Source organism: Danaus plexippus, chromosome 15 (genome assembly GCF_018135715.1).
Source record: "Danaus plexippus chromosome 15, MEX_DaPlex, whole genome shotgun sequence".
In the NCBI taxonomy this organism is placed as follows: domain Eukaryota; kingdom Metazoa; phylum Arthropoda; class Insecta; order Lepidoptera; family Nymphalidae; genus Danaus; species Danaus plexippus.
The window spans coordinates 1,214,238-1,235,591 of NC_083547.1; the positions used below are offsets into that span (position 1 = coordinate 1,214,238).

At 35.3% G+C, this 21,354-nt stretch overlaps 4 protein-coding genes and 1 long non-coding RNA gene across 7 annotated transcripts; 2 read left to right on the top strand and 3 right to left on the bottom strand.

The window, feature by feature from the left end:
- Positions 1-6,920: 6,920 nt before the first annotated feature.
- LOC133319217 (uncharacterized) lies at positions 6,921-8,065 on the bottom strand. Its single transcript, XR_009752903.1, has 2 exons — positions 7,392-8,065; positions 6,921-7,308 (listed from the first exon to the last, which is right to left on the bottom strand). It is a non-coding gene; the product is annotated as an uncharacterized LOC133319217 (long non-coding RNA).
- Positions 8,066-8,110: 45 nt separating this feature from the next.
- LOC116766228 (ets DNA-binding protein pokkuri) lies at positions 8,111-11,855 on the top strand. The gene is made up of 5 exons (XM_032656010.2): positions 8,111-8,346; positions 9,039-9,315; positions 9,403-9,954; positions 10,042-10,291; positions 10,479-11,855. The coding sequence occupies exons 2-5, from the start codon at positions 9,048-9,050 to the stop codon at positions 10,798-10,800; spliced, it is 1,392 nt and encodes a 463-aa protein (XP_032511901.1). The 5' UTR covers positions 8,111-8,346; positions 9,039-9,047; the 3' UTR covers positions 10,801-11,855.
- Positions 11,856-14,275: 2,420 nt separating this feature from the next.
- LOC116766257 (single-stranded DNA-binding protein, mitochondrial) lies at positions 14,276-18,572 on the bottom strand. Of its 3 annotated transcripts, none has more exons than XM_061522811.1 (3): positions 18,386-18,572; positions 14,757-14,835; positions 14,276-14,683 (listed from the first exon to the last, which is right to left on the bottom strand). In XM_061522811.1, exons 1-3 carry the CDS (start codon positions 18,440-18,442, stop codon positions 14,346-14,348), a joined length of 474 nt encoding a protein of 157 aa, XP_061378795.1. In that variant the 5' UTR covers positions 18,443-18,572; the 3' UTR covers positions 14,276-14,345. The 3 variants fall into 3 exon arrangements, with proteins under 3 accessions (XP_061378795.1, XP_061378796.1, XP_032511950.2); XM_061522812.1 differs by lacking the exon at positions 18,386-18,572 and adding an exon at positions 14,934-15,117; XM_032656059.2 differs by lacking the exon at positions 18,386-18,572 and adding an exon at positions 14,952-15,115.
- On the top strand, positions 16,196-18,576 carry LOC116766164 (nuclear pore complex protein Nup50). Its single transcript, XM_032655890.2, has 2 exons — positions 16,196-16,584; positions 16,748-18,576. The coding sequence occupies exons 1-2, from the start codon at positions 16,417-16,419 to the stop codon at positions 18,284-18,286; spliced, it is 1,707 nt and encodes a 568-aa protein (XP_032511781.2). The 5' UTR covers positions 16,196-16,416; the 3' UTR covers positions 18,287-18,576.
- Positions 18,577-18,885: 309 nt separating this feature from the next.
- Positions 18,886-21,199, bottom strand: LOC116766162 (protein lin-9 homolog). Its single transcript, XM_032655887.2, has 2 exons — positions 21,103-21,199; positions 18,886-20,775 (listed from the first exon to the last, which is right to left on the bottom strand). Exons 1-2 carry the CDS (start codon positions 21,119-21,121, stop codon positions 19,079-19,081), a joined length of 1,716 nt encoding a protein of 571 aa, XP_032511778.1. The 5' UTR covers positions 21,122-21,199; the 3' UTR covers positions 18,886-19,078.
- Between the last annotated feature and the right edge of the window lie 155 nt (positions 21,200-21,354).

A 21,354-nucleotide genomic window follows, 5' to 3' on the forward strand; every position in this document is an offset into this window, starting at 1 on the left:
TAAGATGCATGAAAATGTAACGTCTCATATCACTTGAAGATAACAATAAATGTTTATTTTTTAATATTACTTATTTCGCAACTAGCATACGTCATCACGAATACGGCAAAAAACCAGGAAATCGTCTCGAAATTCGTCATTGTTTAATGTGGGATGTGTTAAATAACTTACGAAATTAAATAGTTTCACATAAATATTAACATCAAGCGTTCAAGACAATCTTTTCTTATTTTAAACCACACAATTCTTCATATTTAAATTTAAAGATAATATTGTGTAATAATCACTTCGGCATCACGATTTTAAACCATTTCATATTTTTATCAAGATGTCGTAAACAGAAAAATCAAATATGGAAAGATGTTAAACGACTTATTTTCCACTGACGTTTGTATATTCTTATTTCAATATTATTTTCCTATATATTATATCCTCGCTTTACCACGAACATGTGAGATAGCCAGACTTTAGGTATAATATATAAAAAAATTATACATGCCATATTATCTCCACATGCTTTCCTGCTTGAAACGCAGCCTCATTCATCACTAGCTAAAAAAAAAACAAATATCAGCATATTCCATGAAAAATATTCATATTTTCATGTAATCACAGTAATGGCGCGTTCATTTTTCATTTCCCAGTTAGACTACTGTTTAACCCGAATGCATTTGCTTTGTGCCCAGCCCGGTTAGAAAATGTTTATATACTTCCTGAAAACAATGAACAATGACGTTGGCAACATTGAGCTGGGATCAGGAACATTGTTAAGGTTGAAATAGGAAGAAACAATGTCCTCTGCGCCCTCGCAATCTTTCTAATGAGTGAACCCTTTCACACTTGCCACAGACGGATTTCACGTGTTGTCACTCGCGTTCGACGCTCTCTGTGTCTCTTGCCCTAAATGAGTTTCTTCTTTTCTCTTCGTGGTTACATCTTTTCTTTACATGCTTTGGGTTCGAGTAATTACTTTACAAAACTAAAAAGTCTAGTAAATCAATGAATTTTAGTCTTAGATCACACACATTCAAAATTGATTATACTATTTCTTTTTTTATTTATAAAGTCAATAAAATATTCTTTTATTTTTTGCTAGAGAATTTAAAAACACACTTAAAGCGCTGGAATTAAATTGGTATTCTATAGCTGTCATTATTTTAAAAAACAAAATCTGTCATGACGTCATATAGATGAGCAGTGGCTGCAACCGGAAATAGTGTTTAAAAGTAATTAAATATCAGTTCACTATCCTTGAGTTAATGGACACAATTAATACAACTAATATAGTTTTAATTGTTTTGTCACTTACCTAATACCAATCACGCGTTTTATCCTAATGTAGAACACTTTACAATTTTTGTGTTTAGTGATGACCAGGCAAATTTTCTATTTTATTTATAAATCAATGTTAAAACCTCCTTGGACTTAATTTAAATTTTAAACCATTAAAATGATGCACTTCTTTATTATTTTTTTCTGAATAGAGCAGACGTGAAACAAAACCAAAAACGTATGAAAAAATCTTTTATTGAAAACAATAAATTTGTTAGCGCACCTGCTTAAACACCAGTTGGGTACGGATAAAGCACTAAAGTATAGTCTACATTCTATACCTACGTAGTGTATAATCTGTAGTACCTTTTGAATATATGTAGTTATGTTACCCTAACATTATAATATTCGTTAAATCACATAGACATATTACATCAGTTATTTTATATCTAATTCATTTTCGATAAATATATGAAGTAATATTCAAGTAGCATTAACATATTATATAGTTTTTTAAACAACAAAGTAACGTTGATTCATTTTGAACGATGTGACATAATGAAAAGCAGCTAAAATTAAACAAAGAATACGAACTTGTGACGATAGTCATTTTTCTTTACCTATTAAATACAAGCTTCTTTTCACGTTACCAAAATTGAGAATGCAAACATCTAGATAACAGGGAAATAAAAATACTTAATATTTAATAGCTAGTAAAGCTGATAAACTCTGTGTAACATCTTTATTTTACTATTCTGTGTAAATAAAAAAGATAACACTTGTATATCATTCCAAAATGTCATAATTATGAAATGTATGATCCAATATTAATGTTACGAAATATTCCAAGCAATGGAAACATTGAGTGAATAAATCACGGCCTGACATAATAGTTGCATCATAAGTATAGGTGTAATAATAAGGATGTTGGCTGTACTGCATGCGACCAAGGCGCGGGGGGCGCGTATAGGAAGCCGCGATAGTGTGAAAGAGTGAGAGATATATATTACGTGTGGGTCAGAAAGAGACGGAACAAAGTCACGGGGTTAATCGACAAGACGAGTCCAAATAACCGCTTCGCGAGTTTATACTATTAACATTGCGCGAACACTGACAGATATTTTTATAAAGTACGCAATAAACTTAATATGACACTTTATGACATGTTACAAAAAATAATAATTTACATATCGATATTTATTGAGTATATCCGATTTGAGTGAATCTCGTGATCATTTTATTCATCACTAGTTTGGGCTGTCACTTTATTTCTCTTTATTATGTTGGTAATAAAATTAATGTGGGTTAAAGACAAGAATCAAGTTAAGATTTTATCTCGCACTATCCTCCAGATAACATCAAATAACGATAATCACGGAAGGACAAGAAATCGAATCCTTAAATAGTTAGAAGGGCGAGGCGTGGTTCAAAATGATTTTACACCTGTGTAGCATAACGAAGGGTTCCGAGTTCTTCTCACGGCATGCAGGTTCACAAAAAAACACATTCTTCAAAACAGTAATATGAAGGGTGATATAAATGTTACACCAAAACATATCTATGGATTTTACTAAAGAAATTTTAGTCCGAACAATACTTCGTGTACAGTAAAATAAGAGTTTCATATAAAAATAATATCGCAATACTTTCATTTTTAATATCTCAAATTTTTAATGTCTTACATCCATTTCTAATTATAATATCGATTTCAATCATTTTGAAAGAATATTTGTGGATAGCACAAATTAATCTCACGCCTGTGCAAACTGATAGTCCTATCATATTATGTTACGTAGGCAGTTAATCGATTATTCGAGGAAGTTTAACGAATCAGATGCACATAACAAAAACCTTACAAGTGTATTTTATCTTTCCAGAACAAACAAACATGCGTAAGCAATAATTAAATTACACAAACTGTGACGTTTGACGTTATGACTTAGAACACTTGCCACCGCCATTATAAATATTATACATATTTTGACATTGCCAAGCGTGTTCATTTTCAAGTAGAACAGATAATTAATAATAGTTTTCTACAATATTGTAATTATTGTTTTTCTACTAAAAGTTCTTATTATAGGTTCTGCTAGCTCAGATGGGAGGTAAATATATAGGTAATTATATAATTTATATAGTCAGGTCGCTTCCTCGTCGTTCGATGATAATATAATTACAATTGTCCATGTAATTTTTTTTTTTAATCTAAATTGTCTCAACCCACCTAACTTATTTCACTGTCTAATTATTTTATTAACATATTATTGTCATCCATTTTAGCAAATAGATTCATTGTAAATGAAAATAATATTTTTCGGATTACTAAACGTATTTTATTATTTTAAAAACTATATGCTCCCAACGTTTCGGTTACTTTGCAGTAACCGTGATCAGCGTAGTAATCCGAACAATATTAGTTTCATTTAAATGAATACTCGCGAACGTCTTAGATCTCATTAGATTTATTGTATATAATAGTTCTTATTACAATATATTACGAATATTCTTTTAAAGTAATAATTTTTAAAGCATTACGTCCAAAAAATCAATAACGGTGACATGTGGGACGGGTTTTAAAGTAATCTGTAACCCTTCAAATCAATTAATGACGTTTGTATCTAATCCTTGATAGCGACAGATGTGAGCGATGGGAGGGCTGAGCGACAAATACTCAGTCCCTCTGATACGACCCCACTGTATTGTGCAAACTTCGACTGGCATCTGTCCACTAGAATTAAATAGTGCGGACCGTTAGATTATCGAACAAATTTTCAGACGCTAAACAATATGAATAGTCACAAACAGTTCCTGTATAGTCCGCAATTAAATATATAAATCATTTACGCAATACTCAATTAATATGTAAATATAATTAATACATTAACGCCCACCGTGCATTTTTAAAGTATAGGACAAACGAGTAATAATTCGGGTCGACATCTAAACAAATCGATCAGAATACGGTCACTTCCTGAAAATATAAGTTCTACAAACAATAGCGGAACTGCTATTGTTTTATACCAAGAACAACGCTCTTGATACATTACCGTCCATGTTTCCTGTTGTCAATGTCATTGTTAGCGCCATCCGATACATTATAATGAACGGAACAGTTTCTTAACTTCATCGAACGTCTGTAACTGTATCGATACAAGAATATAAACAATAAGTACAGTACAACCGAACTAATAATGTAATCGGACGCTGCACTATGTCCCTCGCTGAGATAAGTCGCCCTAACATTCAAACAAGTGGCTCACACACACAGGCGCGTCATCAGGAAGTACAATAGAGATTAAAAGGACTCGACACACACATGTCATTAAAGTAATAATATTGTAGAGGAATATAATACACGACACGCACACATGTAACACAGTTAAATAAAGCATCTCGCCTTGTACCAGGAAGTAGCGGCTCACGCACACACGCGCCCGTCCCTGTACGGACGACCGGCCGTCGTGGCGCTGGCGCACACTCGCGCGTCGGCAACGCGTGGGAGCGCACGCACATGGCCCGATCGGGACTCACTAGCGAGCCCCTTGACGATACATTTTTTACGACACCCATATAATATGATATGTCACACCGTATTTCATATCCATAACAAAACACATCACAATTCTTAAATATTATTCTCGTTTTAGAACTATAAATGTATTTACTTATATAATATACGTATAACTCAGTGAACTCTTAACGGAATATTTATATACAAACAGTGACTGTGATTTCTTTTTAGGTACGCAGTACGCTAAATAAGCATGTGCCTACCCCCGTACGGGTGCATTCCCGATCCGATTTTTTTGATCAAGTTGATCCCAAATCAACGAAGGGGTCGCTTTGTCATGTGACACTGGAACGAAGAGAGACTCTGCTGGGGGCTACTCGTTACCATGACTGAATTATAATTGTCTATTATTCTGTCGAACAGAAAAATATAAGATCATTTAAAGTTAAAAAAAAAAACTTATTCAAGGCCTTAAAAGTGCTACAGGTCGCATAATTTGTTTATGTTTTGGCAGAATGCTTTCGACGGCCTTATATTTATGTCACTGCATAGCAATTTAAAAATAGTATAACATTCAAGACACAGAGCATCTCAAACGACCGGAACTAAACAATTTTATTGTCGTGTATAATAAGACCTCATTATATTAAAAAAACTTAAATGCAACCTAAGTAAACTTAATAAGTAGTAGACAGGATTTCTTGATAGTTCTACACTACAGTGACATTTTAACTCAATCACGTATCAGTAAAATTAAGATTCAGAATGTAATAATCATAACTATATTGTGAATTGGTATCATTCTTGTCTTCCTGGACGTCCTATAAGCTGGCAATTATTGAAAATGAATCCTTAGACGTCATCAATTGTTACAGGAACGTAATGACGTCCAGATTATAAAGATCTCAACAAATATGGCGCCAGTTTCGCAAGCATTGCCTGCCAAGTTGGTTCGCAGTGTTCACAGGCGAATGTGGCGCAACTTTTCGATGTGACATCATTGCCTAGTTTCGTGCTGTCAATTATATAACGTCTGTACCGCGCTCTTATCGGGGTCGCGCCTTACGATCGTTTCGGAAGTGCGTTCAAAAATTTTATCTCATACAATTCTGTTTGTAGATATTTACTTTAAACGATATGATGACCTTTTATTTATTACGTTACGTAGATCGTTAATATTTAATTAATAGTCACGTGTTGTTAATGTTTTAAAGCCACGTTATCCGGGTCGCGCACAGGAAGTGCCACCATTTCCATACGATTGCAAGTGCAATGTAGGGGCATCCGGTCTAGACTTCCGTCAAGTTTATGTAGATATCCTATTTATAACTGTGACGGACCATCTTAGTTTTTAAACGTTGGCTGCATAGAAACTTCTTAAGACATTACTTTTCTTCGCCCACGGACGCTCGATGTAAAAGCGATTCAAAACAATCCAATTAAAATCATCAATAAGTTATTTAAATAATAATAAGATAAGAATAATACCTTTTAAAAATTCATTAAATATAAATATTTGAATTACTTAGAATATATATGTAGTAAGGAAACGAAAGAACCTGTACTTCCGCAGCCACAAGTTCCGGAAGAAGAATCCGATAAATTAAATGTTTCCTTTTCATGTGTTGCCAGTACACTATCACAGATTTACATAAAATCATTTTGATAAAATTATAATGCAAAGTCACAATTACATCGGTTTTATTCCATTATTCAAATTTTACATCACAGATAACGTGACAATACATCTATCAATAATAAATGTATCTCTTATAATAAAATATTAATATTGAACGTAAGAGGATTTTTAACTGATATCAAACTTATCGAATATTAATATTAATGGAAAAAACTGATATGTTTACAAAGAATACGTTAAATATTAGCCGCTAGCTGAACATAACTTCTAACGCAATGGACTTATTTCGGTGACTTCCGCATGTGTCGAGACTCGGCCCCAGCCGGCGTCGCATTCCGAACGGGCAACCTCTTATTAATACGATTCATAATCACTAAATATTTAAAACCAACCCTTTCATCTGAAACATGTCGCTAAACTAGTTTCGACGTATAATAATCACGTTAGTGATATTATTTTTACATAAAGTACGTTAACCTTTGAAGGAGATCGGCTGAATAATTCATAAAACATTTAATTTATATTTTAAATATTCAACATATTACAATCAGCACACGGACGATACAAGGAATATAAATATTTTTATTATCAAATTGGACGAAGGGAATTGCGGTGAGTTCTGCGGTCACGGTCACGATGAAAGTATACGAACTAAGAAACGACATTAAGTTTTATTTTACAAATTACTCTTTATGAACCCACAACACACGACTCGTACTCCGTCACGCTCAATCATATGTGTGTTTTGATGAGAGAAAAAGAGAACACAATAGGAGCGTCCGCGGGCGAAGGGAGCAACAGGTAAAGATTCCGAGGCCACTTCCGCCTTGGCTGCCGAATATTTCTGTACGAACCGGTAGTGGGAAGAGGGCCAGGGAGTCATACTCTGTGTAACATATATGTAATGTCATTGTACGTCGCCAGATATTAAATTTATCATATAGATATTAATGTATTATCAAAACTTACAAATGGTTATTTTTAATATCACACACTGAAAACCAGTCTCTCGTTCTGTCAATATTATCATACTCTGTATCAGGAAACCAATTACCACGTCTGTAGACGTGCAGTCGTTTCCTGGATACCGATTCAAAAAAAGAATACTCTATGAACAATTACCTTTATTGTAGAATTAAAAATAAAACAATCGTCATATGTAGTGTCTAGTGTCTTTAAATGTCAGGAAAAAAGAATTCACGTTTAATTTTTTTTATATAGTTGGTATTGTTTTATACATTCATAAAATGAAAATAAATTTATAGTTAAGAAATTAAGTAATATCCAAAATGCTATATCGCAACTTGAGTATATTGCAAACACGGAAATATTAAATTGCCAAGTAGGTAGGTATTAGTAAAAACTAGCGCGCTGACGTAATTTTACCACACTGGCACTTCCGCATGCCCTAAGTATAAAAATTTAGTATAAAACAGAAAGTAAGAATGAGAGTCGAAAACAAAATATGTGTATTGTAGGAGCGCGCCTTCCTTAAAAATGGGACTCTGTTCTCAAACGAGTTTCCGAAGTTTTATCTCATTCTCCGCTACATTAAGTGAGGCGATGTGGCCGGCTGGTGGCGAGGGCGGCGGGGGGACTGGCGGGGGCGCGGGGTGAGGTGGCGGTGGGGGAGGAGGTGAGCTCGCGTCCTCCCGCGCCGCCGCCGCATCGCCAGTCCGCGTCGAAGAGTTGCTTGAGACGCTCGTCTGCGAGTCAGCTCCCTCAGATACGCTGCTGGTTTACGGCGTGCCGTAACACGACACGTTTGGAGGGACTTACGCTGCAACGCGTGTGTTATTGTGGTCTGTGAACACTGGATACTGTGCTAAGTGCTGTGACCATGTATATATGCTGAGTTTACAAGTTCCGTCTCCGCTTTAAAGGATTTTTGACAACACCGCTAGTTCCGGAATCAGTTCAGCCGGTGAGTAGCGGTGGTTATCTCGTACGCCAAGCCGCGCTATCTCAAACTCACGCATTTCCGACCCCGCCCGATAAGAAAAACGATGTGTTGTCGATTCAGATTCCGGTTTCATACTTTTTGAATATGTATTTTTAGATATGACTTAACTCCGAGGAACTGGATAAATGACAATGTTAAAGTTACAATTAAGTTACCGCTGTAACAAAACTTTGTTTGAATATGATAAATACTTCTCTCATATGGTTATGTTTTATTGATAGGTGAATTTATGTCACTCAAATTTTATATATATATATATTTAAATAATCCAAACTAACTTATCGATACACAAAGTAACTTCGATATAACTTGTTACTTTTTTAGTTTTAAGAATTATGTAAACCAATTGAGAACGCTAATTCAATGGTTTTTAAAATAAATTGCGTATCTGTTTTTTTTTTGCTAAGAATTTTCTTTCTATTTAATTTTGCAAAAAAAAAATTTAATTACTTAAAATACTGGTTTTGATTTTCTGTTAGCCTTTTTATTTCATTATGGTATTTATGTAATAGTTCGATACAAGACATTGTTAGTGATAAGAGCGGTCAGGTAGTCGGTTACTGTTAGCGCCACCTGTTGCCGAGTAGACGAAAGGAAATAGGAAATTTTGCCATAATTCTCGGAATTTTCTACAATTTTTTTTAATATTACAGATCATCGTAATGAAAGTAGTTAGTCTTCAATTGCCGTCCGGGCCGAGTATGGAGCGGCTTCCGCTACCGTTCAGTCCGACCGAACTCTTGTGGCGCTATCCCTTGCCGTGGGCGCCGCCGCCGCCCTCACCCCTCGGCGATACGAAGGCCCAGCTGCCGGCGGGTCTTCCTCCAGAACCTAGACTATGGACTCGTGAAGATGTCTCCGTGTTCTTGAAATGGTGCGAAAGAGAATTCGATCTGCCTAACTTCGACATGGATCTCTTCCAAATGAATGGTTGGTCTTCAATATATATTTTTTTATAGCAAACATGTTGTATACCGTTTAGAACTGTTTCGTCATATATATTTGCTTTGTTCGCAGGTAAAGCTTTGTGTCTTCTGACCAAAACCGACTTGGGTGAGAGATGTCCGGGGGCTGGAGACGTGCTTCACAACGTTCTCCAGATGTTGGTCCGAGACGCCGCTCTTCTTGGGCGAGTGCCTTCTTCTCCAGTGACGCCCACAGCTCGGGGCGCGCCGTACCCACCGTCGCCGCACTCTCACCCGCCCACACCGACGTGGACGGTGGACGGGTTCCATCACTTCCATACCGCGGCGGCCGCTGCCCAACCGAACTCCGTAACGTTAAGCCCAGCCCCGTCAGTGGACAGTTCAGGGAGTCCGCAGAGAGGGGAAACCCTGAGCTACGCCCCCGCCTACGCGCAACCTGTCCCCGTCAGTACTCAGGCCGTGAGTTCCGGCAGTAATCAGTCGGACTCCGATGAGGAAGCTCAGTTTGCGCCACAGTCGAGATCACCCAAGGACGCTCCTCTAAACAGTGTGACCCCGCAGACACACGCAGCTCCACAACACTCTCATTATCGCGCACAACATAGAGAATTCTTCCCAAATGATATGCCCGAATCAAATACAAGTGAGTTCATGAATTTTGTGTTTAAAAAAAATCCTTTTCTTAGTGTAGTTTTTTTCCTCCTTACTAATTTATAATTTTATTTTCCAGATGGAAGACTCTTGTGGGATTTCCTTCAGCAACTTCTAAATGACCCAACTCAACGATACACCAACTACATCGCCTGGAAGAACAGAGAAACTGGTGTATTCAAAATCGTGGACCCAGCTGGGCTGGCCAAGCTATGGGGGATACAGAAGAACCACTTATCGATGAACTACGATAAGATGTCGCGCGCCCTCCGGTACTACTACCGCGTCAATATTCTGCGAAAAGTCCAGGGCGAGCGACACTGCTACCAGTAAGTGTTCACAACCTGGCTTCATACTAAAAACTACTTCTAATCCATTGAACGAAATAAGTCATAGTTTCTTTTTAGTATTTAGACGAGTAAACTGAATATTTTTTTGTAATTAAACTACATGAGAGAGTTTCCGTGATGGCGCATAGAAAAAACGAGTCCCTAACACCACAAATATGACTTACAGATTCTTGAGAAACCCAACCGAGCTGAAGAACATCAAGAACATCTCGCTGTTACGGCAGCAGATGAGTCCGACGCGGGTCGCCCAGCAGCCGGCCGTGAAGGCGGAGCTCAAGGACGAGAGGTGCGAGGAGGAGAACGACGACGACATGCCCACCGACCTCAGCATGAACGGCGCCGAGCCCTGGCGCAAGCGGCCGCGCACCGAGCCCGCGCGGGACAAGCACCGCATCAGCGCGCTCATCGGAGACGCCATCATGAAGCGGGAACCCGACTACCCCGAGCACTACGCGCTCAACTTGAAAAGTGAAAAATGCGAACAATGATCCGCGTGTGAACTGTGCGTGTGACCGGGACGCTCCTACCGCATACGTCTAGTCGAACTCCTCTCAGGTTACTCGTCTTCCGTGAAAGAGATATGAAAACATTATTATAAGCTGAGAGCACTTTGATCAGATCCATGGTACGAGTTACAGGGTATGGACCTAGAGAATGCCTTTGTGCCAAGTGATTTATATTAAGCGTCAATTACGTAGTTAGCAAAAGGGGTCAAGAGTTTATTTGTGTTATGTCATAGAGACTATTTTAATACTTCGTGCAATGGACCATAAACGGCCGACAGCAGTTCGGGTGCAGTTAAGAATTAAAAATTGCCAAATCAACAAACTGGACACTTCGACTCGTCTCGAATGGATACGCGATGGAAATGCATTTTGTTAATTAATTTAATTGTGTACTTTTATGTTTATATTTTTATAACCATAGATGAAAAAGAAACGTTTGAACACACGTGAGTTATCTCGTCTTCCATTAATTTTTTTTTTTTTTTTCGTGAACATTTCAATCGTTGCCTGTGAAAGATTGTGAAGGCTACCACGTCACTGACTGCGGCGACTCGTCTGATTATTTTTATATCTTCAAATCTAATTTTTTTTATTTTATGATTAACGAGTAAAAGACAATACACCACACTAACCTACCTTATTAGCGATGCCTTTAAATCAAAATGTTTAACCACTGTGATATATAAGGTGGTAGTCTTTAGATTACGCTAGGACTCACTCATGACTTCCAGCTACAATTTTCTGTGATCTCTTTTTAACAATATAAGTAAAATAAATGATGTCAAAAAATATTGATTTTGTAAATATTAGATAATTATTAAGTTAGTTTAAGTACCAAAAGAGTGTATGTATGATTTGTCAAACAAAATGTGGAGCTTTATGTACCTAGGTATCGGTAAAAATTGTTACAAGTGACTTTGTATTTTTTCTATGAGGCATCAGCCGAGATTTCCAACTTGAACGCAATGTTTATAAATATAATCTTAAATATTGTGGCTGAATTATAATTTAAAAATAAATGAAAATGATATTCACAATTTATTTTATTTCCTAAACCTGGATTTGGAGAGAAAAGCGAAAATACTTGAAAGAAATAGTACATGTGACTCGTACCATGTCGGACATGACATAAATTACGAGAAAACTATGACGTTTGTTTAAGATATAATAAAATATTTTAATACTTAATGGCTGCGGCCAGTATTTACAGTTGTCAAATACAGGTTGATACAGGTAAATGTTGCCATTGCAAAATTACAGTGGTCCACTATTATAGTAAATTATAATCAGTCATAAAAATAATTCTAAGGATTATAGTACATATATTTTATTATTAGTGCGGCACGGTTGGCGCCACTTGTAACAATATATTTTAATTATCCACCTTGAATGATAAAATTATACAGGAAACAGTATAATATCATTCGCTTAAACCAATGTTACTGATTTCACTGCCAAAAGGACCTTATCTTACTAAACCACGAAACTACTAGTGGATATAACTACTTTTTCAATTAGTTAAAACTAACACCATTTCGGATTTACTTAGTTAGTTTTATTTAAATGACTCGCGAAAGTCTTTGACCTCATTATATTTCCATTAGTGTTATTTATTTAAAACTCGTAATCTTTGAAATACGTACTATCATCATCATGAGATTTCTTTGGATTTCCCGAGGACCTTTTTAACAGATCTTGACTTTGTGACCATGGAACTACTTCAGGACAATGTCCTTTCGATTAAAAAAAATTAAGAGGTCTTTAATTGAAGGGTTTATAGTATTACAAAAGCTTACTCCTTTTTGAAGTCGATTTTAAAGTACTTCAGTGTTTAAGAGCAGTCCCAGTTACTTCTTATGACTATATATTCCTATCACTAAAATTCTAGTCAAAATCGGTCAAGTCGTTTTTAAGATCAGCAAAAGCAAACACAAAGACAATAGAATTAAAAATTGATAAAGGTGCCGTATACGCTTTAACATGCATTTAAATGTAAAGTTTGTAATTTTAAATTACAAATGTCATCATCATCATCAGCCTTTCAGAGCCCACTGCTGAGCAAAGGCCTCTTCTCACACAGAGAAGGTTAGAGCATTCATCACCACGCTTGCTCAAGACGGGTTGGCGATTTCAAACTTATAATTTGAAATTGTAAGTCCAGGTTTCTTTACGATGTTTTCCTTCACCGTATGTCAGTGATGTCTTAATATTGTTAGAAAGTACCTATGACTATGAAAAATCACATTGGTACTTGCCAGGTTTCGAACCCGCGCCCTCACGCATGAGAGGCGGACCTGTAACCTCCAGGCCACCACGATTTATATAATTATAATATTTATTATAATATAATTATCATATTTAGATTTATTATTTATATAATTATAAATCGTATATATTATTATACAAATGTAATTAAATTTTATTATGAGCATAGATATTTGTGATGGACATTTTACTCCTGAAACATTTTTATAGCCAAGTCACAAAAAAAGGGAATGCTATAAGTATTTTTAATTTGAGTCGTTTTATTGACGAACTTGTGAAATTGTAAAGTCGTTTTGTTTAATTACGTTTTTATAATACAAATAAATAGAAATATAATTAAATCACGGCTGAACACCATGATTTCGATGAATTGATTAACATCACGTATGGCATCGGCGGTCTATATGGATAGTTGTCTTACATTAAAACTACGACAAATTTTCAATATTTCGTGAAATGAGTATACACATAACAACAATGTATAATCAATCATTTACTAATATAAATAAACATTAAAAAATCATAAATACTTGGAGCATAGTTTTTACGTATTGTCCGTCTGTTAATGCAATTTAAATAAAATAAACGAAGTTAGAAGTGTGCTAAATATAATAGTTTTAAACTATTTTATTCAAGATAATCGACTGCAACTTGTTCAGATTCATATTTAAGATTGTGAGAAGTACCCCTACTACATGTTTCAAAATAAGTACAGAGAGTTTCAGGTTTTCCATTCACAAACCTATGTTGTTAGTATAATGTGCGCATTTTTATGTAATTAATTAATATTTTACAGTTTTAACAAAATTTAATGATATATTAAACATTCTTTGTATATAGTTTAATAATGCTAACTTGGCTATGGTTCAGGTCATTTAATGCAGGCTGGAAGTGTTTATGACAGTAATCTAGATATACTATAAGTTAATCATCACATCACCAATCCGCCTTGAGGTAGTGTGTTGATTAATGCTCTAACCTTCCCTGTGCAAGAAGAGGCTCTTGGTCAGTAGTCGGCAGCAATAATTCATCACTTCCTATTGTTGTAGCCATTTTTCAGCTTAGGTTATGTAAACTTACTTCACTATTGGTAAGCACAAGGATCAAATAGAGACAACTTATTTTTTTTTTAATTGAATGCACATAGTAAATATGTATTACTGTTAAATTAAGTGAGAATAAAAAAAAGTAATTAATTCTATCAATTTATTACTAATTACTGATAAACTTGTCCTTATATTTAAATTAACATTGAAATATGCTTAAGACTCCTGTGGCTGGCTTTGGAAGAAGATAATATCATCGGCGATCACCGTAGAAGCTGTTCTTACTTGACCATCATCAAGTTTAACCTCACCGTAGGATAATTTGCCAGTTACATACACTCTTTGACCCTTTTTGAGATATTTGTAAACGGTGTCTCTGAGGCCTGGCCGGAACACGCTAACTCTGTGCCAGTCTGTCTTCTGCAGAATATCTCCTGATTCATATTTGTAGCTAAAATGTGTAGCTAACGGGAAATTTATAACTGGATGTTCCGCAGAACCCCGTTTTTGAGGATCAGCACCAACTCTACCCAATAAAGTGACTTGGTTGATGGCTGTGAACAATAATTAAGTATTCCATAAATTGTGAGTGATAATATTATGGCATTATTTTATAATAATACATACTCTTTTCAGAATTTTGGCTATCAAATCTTGTCACACTTGTATGTATTTTGTTAATATGAGCGGGTTGACGAGGTAAGATCTGAAATAAAGTCGAGGAGGTCATAATTTTATTCTATTTTAAGTTGTTACAACGCTTGATAATGTTTCAAAGGAAATAATTGAAATTTCAACTAATACTTTGGGGTTACAACTTACTCTTAGCAAGGTTTGAAACATTTTGAATAACTGAGATAGTAATAAAGTGGCATATACAAAATTTAATAAAGCAGTTTAATAATATAAAAATATAGTAATTAAATTTATAACAAAATTTGTATTTTGGAAGCAGCGGGAAATTGTCGAAGTTTGCAAAATTTAATTATTTGTCAATGTCAAATCCTACGTTATAAAATTACGTCTTGGATGTAAGACCATACTAAAAAAAAGATAAAAGCCAAATTTTTAAATTAATAAAAAAATGTTTAATGTCAGATTTTCTTAATAATTTTTAAGTGATAAAATATATTTTTCTTTCAGAATTGCAAACTGTGTACACGGTAACTTTGCGGCAACCATGATCACGGTTGCTGCAAATATCCTAACTCAATTCAATTATTGTTTTGTAAAAGCTTCAAAACTAACCACTAGACAATATTAATTATCAAACTAGAAAAATATAAATAAGCTGATTATGTTTTTTTTTTTTTGGAATTGTTTAACTGAGGGAGACTTTAAATAAAAGTCACTTTTATTTTCATTTACTTGAAATTTACTAAGATGTGAAAATTCTGATGGCAGATTAATGTTTGTTACTAGCCAAAGATTTCATTTGGTAACAGTAAACAAAAAAGAATCAAAGACAGATGATAGGGTTCCCTGAGAATCTTATTTACTTCGGTTATTAACAACTCAGAATGACTACTTCCCTTGCCCTATCCCTTTTACCACCCTTTCCTTTTTCCCACCTTTTCCTCACCCTATTCCCCAAATAATGGTGGCAACGCATCCGCAAATTTTTTTACGGATATCTAGGGGTGACGGTATTACCTCCATTAGGTAGGCCGTCTGCTCGTTTGCTCCCTTTGACATAAAAAAATAAATAAAAAAGTACTTCTTATCCGAAATCTAATATGTTACATAGTAATATAAAAGATTTTGTTTAATATTTAAAGATAAGAAAAATAGCAAAAATACAATAAATTTAGCTAAAAAAAGATTGTAACATGGATCTGACACAAAATTATTCGTTTTTATAAAAACAAATTACGAAAATATAAATGAATCGATAAATTTTAATTCTTAGTATAATTAAATTTAGTTTGTATTATAAAAGCTTATTATATAATAATAAAAATGTAATGAATTTTGTAAAATGATTTTTATTCGTTTTTAAATGCGATATAGAATATACAATATTGTATATAGACTACTAAATAAATTATAATCCCAATTTGACACTTCGCTATTCCCACAGGGTAGCAATCTGCAAAGATTCATTTCTCGTTTTAACACAAGTTTCCGTCTGAAATAAATACTGACATGTGTTTATAATTTCGTTCCTATATTACTAGTTGAGATCAAGCTATGTGTGAGAAAACAAAAATTGCTTGATTTCCATGACAATACCGAGTTTTTAACTTCAATTGGTTTTATTATTGAATGTTAGGATATAACTGTAATTATGTCTACGAAAAGGCAGGCTCCAACAGAATTAAATCATGAGAACTGGAATGACGAAGATCCAGTGGAAGAAGACCAGACTGGTGGTTTTGCTATAGCTCCTAAGGAGGTTCTTGAAAAGCGTGTGATAAGGACCGCTAAAAGACGCTCTCAAGCCATCAGCGGTGAGGTAATGAACATTCGTGTTACTTTAGGCTATACATATATTCGAGATTTGATTCGAGAAAACTTGATATTTGAGTTTATGTTATGCTTTAATTCATTGTACTTAATAGCTTTTTCGATAATTCTCATTCTATATACAATGCCATAATTGTTATTTCTGTTTACAGGCTAAGAAGAGTGTTTTTAGTGGCTTCAGTGGATTTAACAAAATTCAGCACTCATCATTTGATTTCTTATCAAATTTAACCAACGGCAGTAAGAATAATGGGAGTCTTACATCTACAAGTGAGACAGCTGTTTCATCGAGTTCTGTCAACAGCAACCCATCAAATACCATAAGCAGTGGAATATTCAGTTTATCAGGAACTTCAACTCCGACAAAGGCAACTTTTGGCAAACCACCAGCAGATTCTCCATTTGGTGGTACATCAGAGACCACTGTTACTACCAGCTCTTTATTTTCGCAGTCTGTGTTTACGACATCCAAAGCAGATTCAACTGTTAGTGATAATCCATTTAAAATCCAGTCAACTGTGACCTCACCCATCGCAGGTGATTTTGGCAAAAAAACTAACCCTGCGTCAGATAAACCCTTATCTCAGGTCTCCTCGACTATATTTGGAACACCATCAACCAGTGCTAACAGCGGTAACACATTATTTTCATCTACATCTAACAACTTTGCAACATTCAAGAAGCAAACACCACAGATATTTGACAAGACAAGTGATGCTAAGAAACCTGAAAATAAGCCGGAAAGTAAAAGTAGTCTAATGACTTACCACAACAAGCTCAAGGGCCTTAATGAGTCGGTATCTGACTGTATCAGAAAACATGTGGAAGAGATGCCAATATGTATTTTAACTCCAATCTTCAAGGATTATGAAAAGTATCTAAAAGATATTCAAGAAGAATATGAGAAAAACAAGGAACAGGAGAAGAAAGACAGTGCCAAGTCTGAACCTGAGCCAAAACAGAATACCAACCCTGAGAAATCTGTGTCAGTTAGTAAGAGTACAACATCAACATTATTCTCAGGGAATAAATCATCCATATTTGCCGCTGTAACATCTTCACCAAAGACATCTAACACAACTTCAGTCTTCAATACTGGCACCAGCATCGCAAGCTGTACATTTTCGACTACAACTACTCCAAGTACTGGATTTTCCTTTGGTATTAAACCTAATTCAAACACGTCTCCCTTAACGACAGCTACAACAACCAATGGTAACACACCATTCTCTTTCGGGATGGGCAAACCTTTCAGCTTTAGCACAAGTGTAAATACACCGAAACCTGAAGAACCAGCTAATGAAGCAAACGATAATGAAGATGTACCACCTAAAGTTGAATACACACCGATAGTAGAAGAGAACAGTGTTTATGATAAAAAATGTAAAATATTTGTCAAAAAAGACGGCAATTTCATTGATAAAGGTGTCGGTACTCTGTATATCAAGAAAGTAGAAGACAGCGGCAAACATCAACTGCTGGTCCGAGCTAACACAGCTATCGGAAACGTCCTACTCAATTTAATTTTGTCTTCGGGCGTTCCGACCCAGAGAATGGGCAAGAACAATGTGATGATGATCTGCATCCCCACTCCGGACGCCAAACCTCCACCGACCTCTGTTCTGGTCCGAGTGAAGACATCAGAGGAAGCCGATGAATTGTTAGAAACTTTAAACAAATACAAAGTCTGAACCGTTTTCGAGCCGACGAAAACACTAACAGATATTTAAAAAGCAATTTAGTAATATTTGAACATTAATTTGATAATAATTCTATTGAAATAAACTTACATTCCTAGATAATATTGATGTTAGGTTCGTTTCTGTTGCACGCTCGTATGTTGTCATTGGTTTGTGACGGGTAAAGCTCTGGGCGTTTATCCGTCTCCGATCACCGCGAAGTTCCCAACCCACATACTAATCAAGTATGTAAATTGTAATTATGATGAAACTTTGTATTAAATAAAGCGTAATTCAATGCACGACTGTTTGTTGTTTATTTTTCTTTGGATATGTATAATGTGTACATAGCTTTATACGCTATAAATTAACACCGAAAATGGGCCTATTTTTATCGAGCAACTGAATTTTGCAGTATTGAGTAAGGGATAATTTGCCCCTTCCCTTATTATGGGTAAAGAATTGACAGGTCTAAAGCAGTATTATTCCGAGGGTCTATTTAACATTACAATTTATTCTACTGCGTAAGTTTCGAATTAAATTTTCACCATCTTCAAAACCGAAAAAAACCATAGGAACATTCTTTGAAATAGGAAAAATGTAAGAAGATCTTCATAATAAATAGCAACTATTTATTTTACCTAATATATTATAACTTTTTTAAAACATTTACAGGTTTATATATAGTTCTGTGTTAAATAAGGTACAATATTACAACACTAGACTCAAATATTATATACAGAAATGTATATATGCAAAATTTCATATTATATGTATTATCTATAAATTTACGTCACCAGGAGACTATGTACTGGAGACGTAACTGCTAGTTATCATCTGTCCCAAGCCCATTTGGATCCTCTGCATGTGTAATTCAACATGAGTCTGGAATATCTTCTGGTATTGCGGCTCCAGCTTTGTCTTTATCTGATCCATAGTCCCTTGCAAGACACTCAACTCGTAAGCGTTCTGGTCCGAGTCCGATAAGCTTTTAACTTGTAACATAAGGGCCGTGAGATCAGTTATCAGTTCGATAATGTTATTGTCTTTAATGGAGCCATTATTATTCTTCTCCACTAATATGGCAGCTTCTTCGCGACATTTTTCCCTCAAGTGTGATGGTGCCAACATAGCTGCTAAACTCGGACCCGGAGCAATCTGTTGACAGTACACTTGTATTTTATTAATATATTCCTGTAGATCCATGTTCATCCGCTCTAGGTCGATGACAACCGAAGCGTATTTCCTTTCAAAGTCCTCGGGCATTCTTTGGCCGAATGACTTCCTTTTCTCGGCTTCACAGTTGTACTCTTTCAATTTATTTATTTTACTTTTCTTGGCCTGTAATATCTTTGATAGTTTAACTATTAATTCGAGCAACGTGAAAGGGTAACTCCCTAGATGTGAATCGAGTTGTTTGGTCAAATCTGTACATCCCATCATGGGATCGCCTTGACTTGTGTTTTTATTGGGGAAGGTTGGTTGATAAAGACTAAAGATTTCTTGCATGACGTAGCGCGGCCTGAACTTCTGGGTTATGCTTGATAAGCTTATTGTATCAGGAGGTTCATTTGAAAGGACTTCGTAATCTGGAACGGAGTGTGTACCCAATTTAGGTCTTTCAAATGTTATTCTATATGTATTGTTTGATGTGTCCACCGCATCAATACAGCCAGTGAACAGGCCATCTTGTGGTTTGCGCAGTCTTGCCGTGACCTTTGTTCCTACAACTAACTGCATAGGTATCTCACTAGGCAAGTCTTTGACACATATATCAGCATTTTTCCTCTGCTGAATATATCTTATAAGTTTTCTTTTCCTTTCTAATTCCTTTCGTTCCTCAGCAAAGAAAGCTTGTGAACATCTCCTCGGCTTTCCCATCATTCGTCTTATTTTGGCCCATTGAACCTGAGTCAGCTTCTTGTTAGTGAGCTGGGGAAATGATTCTTTAAGACAAATCATGAAGTCATTTTCTCCATCAAACAGAGCCTTATCTATATTGCTATAGAAATATTCAAAGCACACCCATTTGTGGGCTTTAGGCAACTTCAAGAGATTTCTTAACCTCATACCTATCCTCTGTCCACTCTTACGGTCCGGTGATTGATTTCCACACTTCTCTTCGCTTTTCTCATTGTGTTTAGGCGTTTTCATTGGCGATTTCTGTTTCTTTGCACTTGACGGCTTACTTGGAGTTTTTGCTAATATCTTAGGAGTCCTCTTTGGAGACTGTTTTGGTGGAGATGTATTAACAAAGTCATCAACAAATATAAACCTATTTTTCTTTCGTATTCGAGCTGGCATACCTCTGGCATTTAATTTTTGCACAGGTTCACTAGGTGCTGGTTTTGGCGGCAATTTTGTCCCAACTCTATGAAGGCCCAACGCCGCTGGACCGAAAGCTGGTGGCTCTTCATCGTCTTCAGGTAAATCCATATCCATTGGTTCAGCTTTAATCTGATATTGCAGTCTAAGAGAATGTTTTTCATCGTTATGAACATCTGAAAATAAATGTTATTTTCTTTTGAATAACTCATAAACAAAATTATTTTTTATATACTTTAAACCGTATTATAACACACAAAAAGTAAAGTTTTAAACCAGCACTCAGTTTGAAGAACCTAAAAAATATAATATATAATGACAATTCGGCTGGAAATTTGAATTTTTTTAAATTTTGAACCTTGGTAAATATTTCCCATTTGAAAGTAGGCGACACTAGAGGGCTTCAAAAAAACTATAGTTATTAAAATTTGTAAAAGGAATTAGAATAAAAAACTATATAAAATGGAATAACAATTTAAATTAATACAAACAAACAAACTTACTTTCCCATTTATCCGCCATGTTGATTTCATAAATTTGATTCAATTTGAAGATTGAGAGCGCCAAGTTTAACAAACTATGGTCTATACTTCACTTACATTATGGTACGATCTGAAAAATATTTTTGTAAAATATTTTAACAGTAAAAAAATTAAAAAACATCATGTTTTTATTCTCTGTTAAAATATAAAATTTATTTATTTCAATTGTAGTTTAAAATGTTAGTTGAATTATTTTTTGTTGTTGCCTTGTCT

What these genes read in the sequence shown, in the direction of transcription:
- LOC116766228 (XM_032656010.2), top strand. Translation starts at nt 9,048, where the DNA reads ATGAAAGTAGTTAGTCTTCAATTGCCGTCCGGGCCGAGTATGGAGCGG. An exon ending in GGATCTCTTCCAAATGAATG is followed by an intron (nt 9,316 to 9,402) that starts GTTGGTCTTCAA and finishes CTTTGTTCGCAG; the next exon opens with GTAAAGCTTTGTGTCTTCTG. An exon ending in TATGCCCGAATCAAATACAA is followed by an intron (nt 9,955 to 10,041) that starts GTGAGTTCATGA and finishes TTTATTTTCCAG; the next exon opens with ATGGAAGACTCTTGTGGGAT.
- LOC116766164 (XM_032655890.2), top strand. Translation starts at nt 16,417, where the DNA reads ATGTCTACGAAAAGGCAGGCTCCAACAGAATTAAATCATGAGAACTGG. An exon ending in CTCAAGCCATCAGCGGTGAG is followed by an intron (nt 16,585 to 16,747) that starts GTAATGAACATT and finishes TTCTGTTTACAG; the next exon opens with GCTAAGAAGAGTGTTTTTAG.
- LOC116766257 (XM_061522811.1), bottom strand. Translation starts at nt 18,442, where the DNA reads ATGACAACATACGAGCGTGCAACAGAAACGAACCTAACATCAATATTA. An exon ending in CATCAATATTATCTAGGAAT is followed by an intron (nt 14,836 to 18,385) that starts GTAAGTTTATTT and finishes ACTTTATTTCAG; the next exon opens with ATCTTACCTCGTCAACCCGC. An exon ending in TAGCCAAAATTCTGAAAAGA is followed by an intron (nt 14,684 to 14,756) that starts GTATGTATTATT and finishes TATTGTTCACAG; the next exon opens with CCATCAACCAAGTCACTTTA.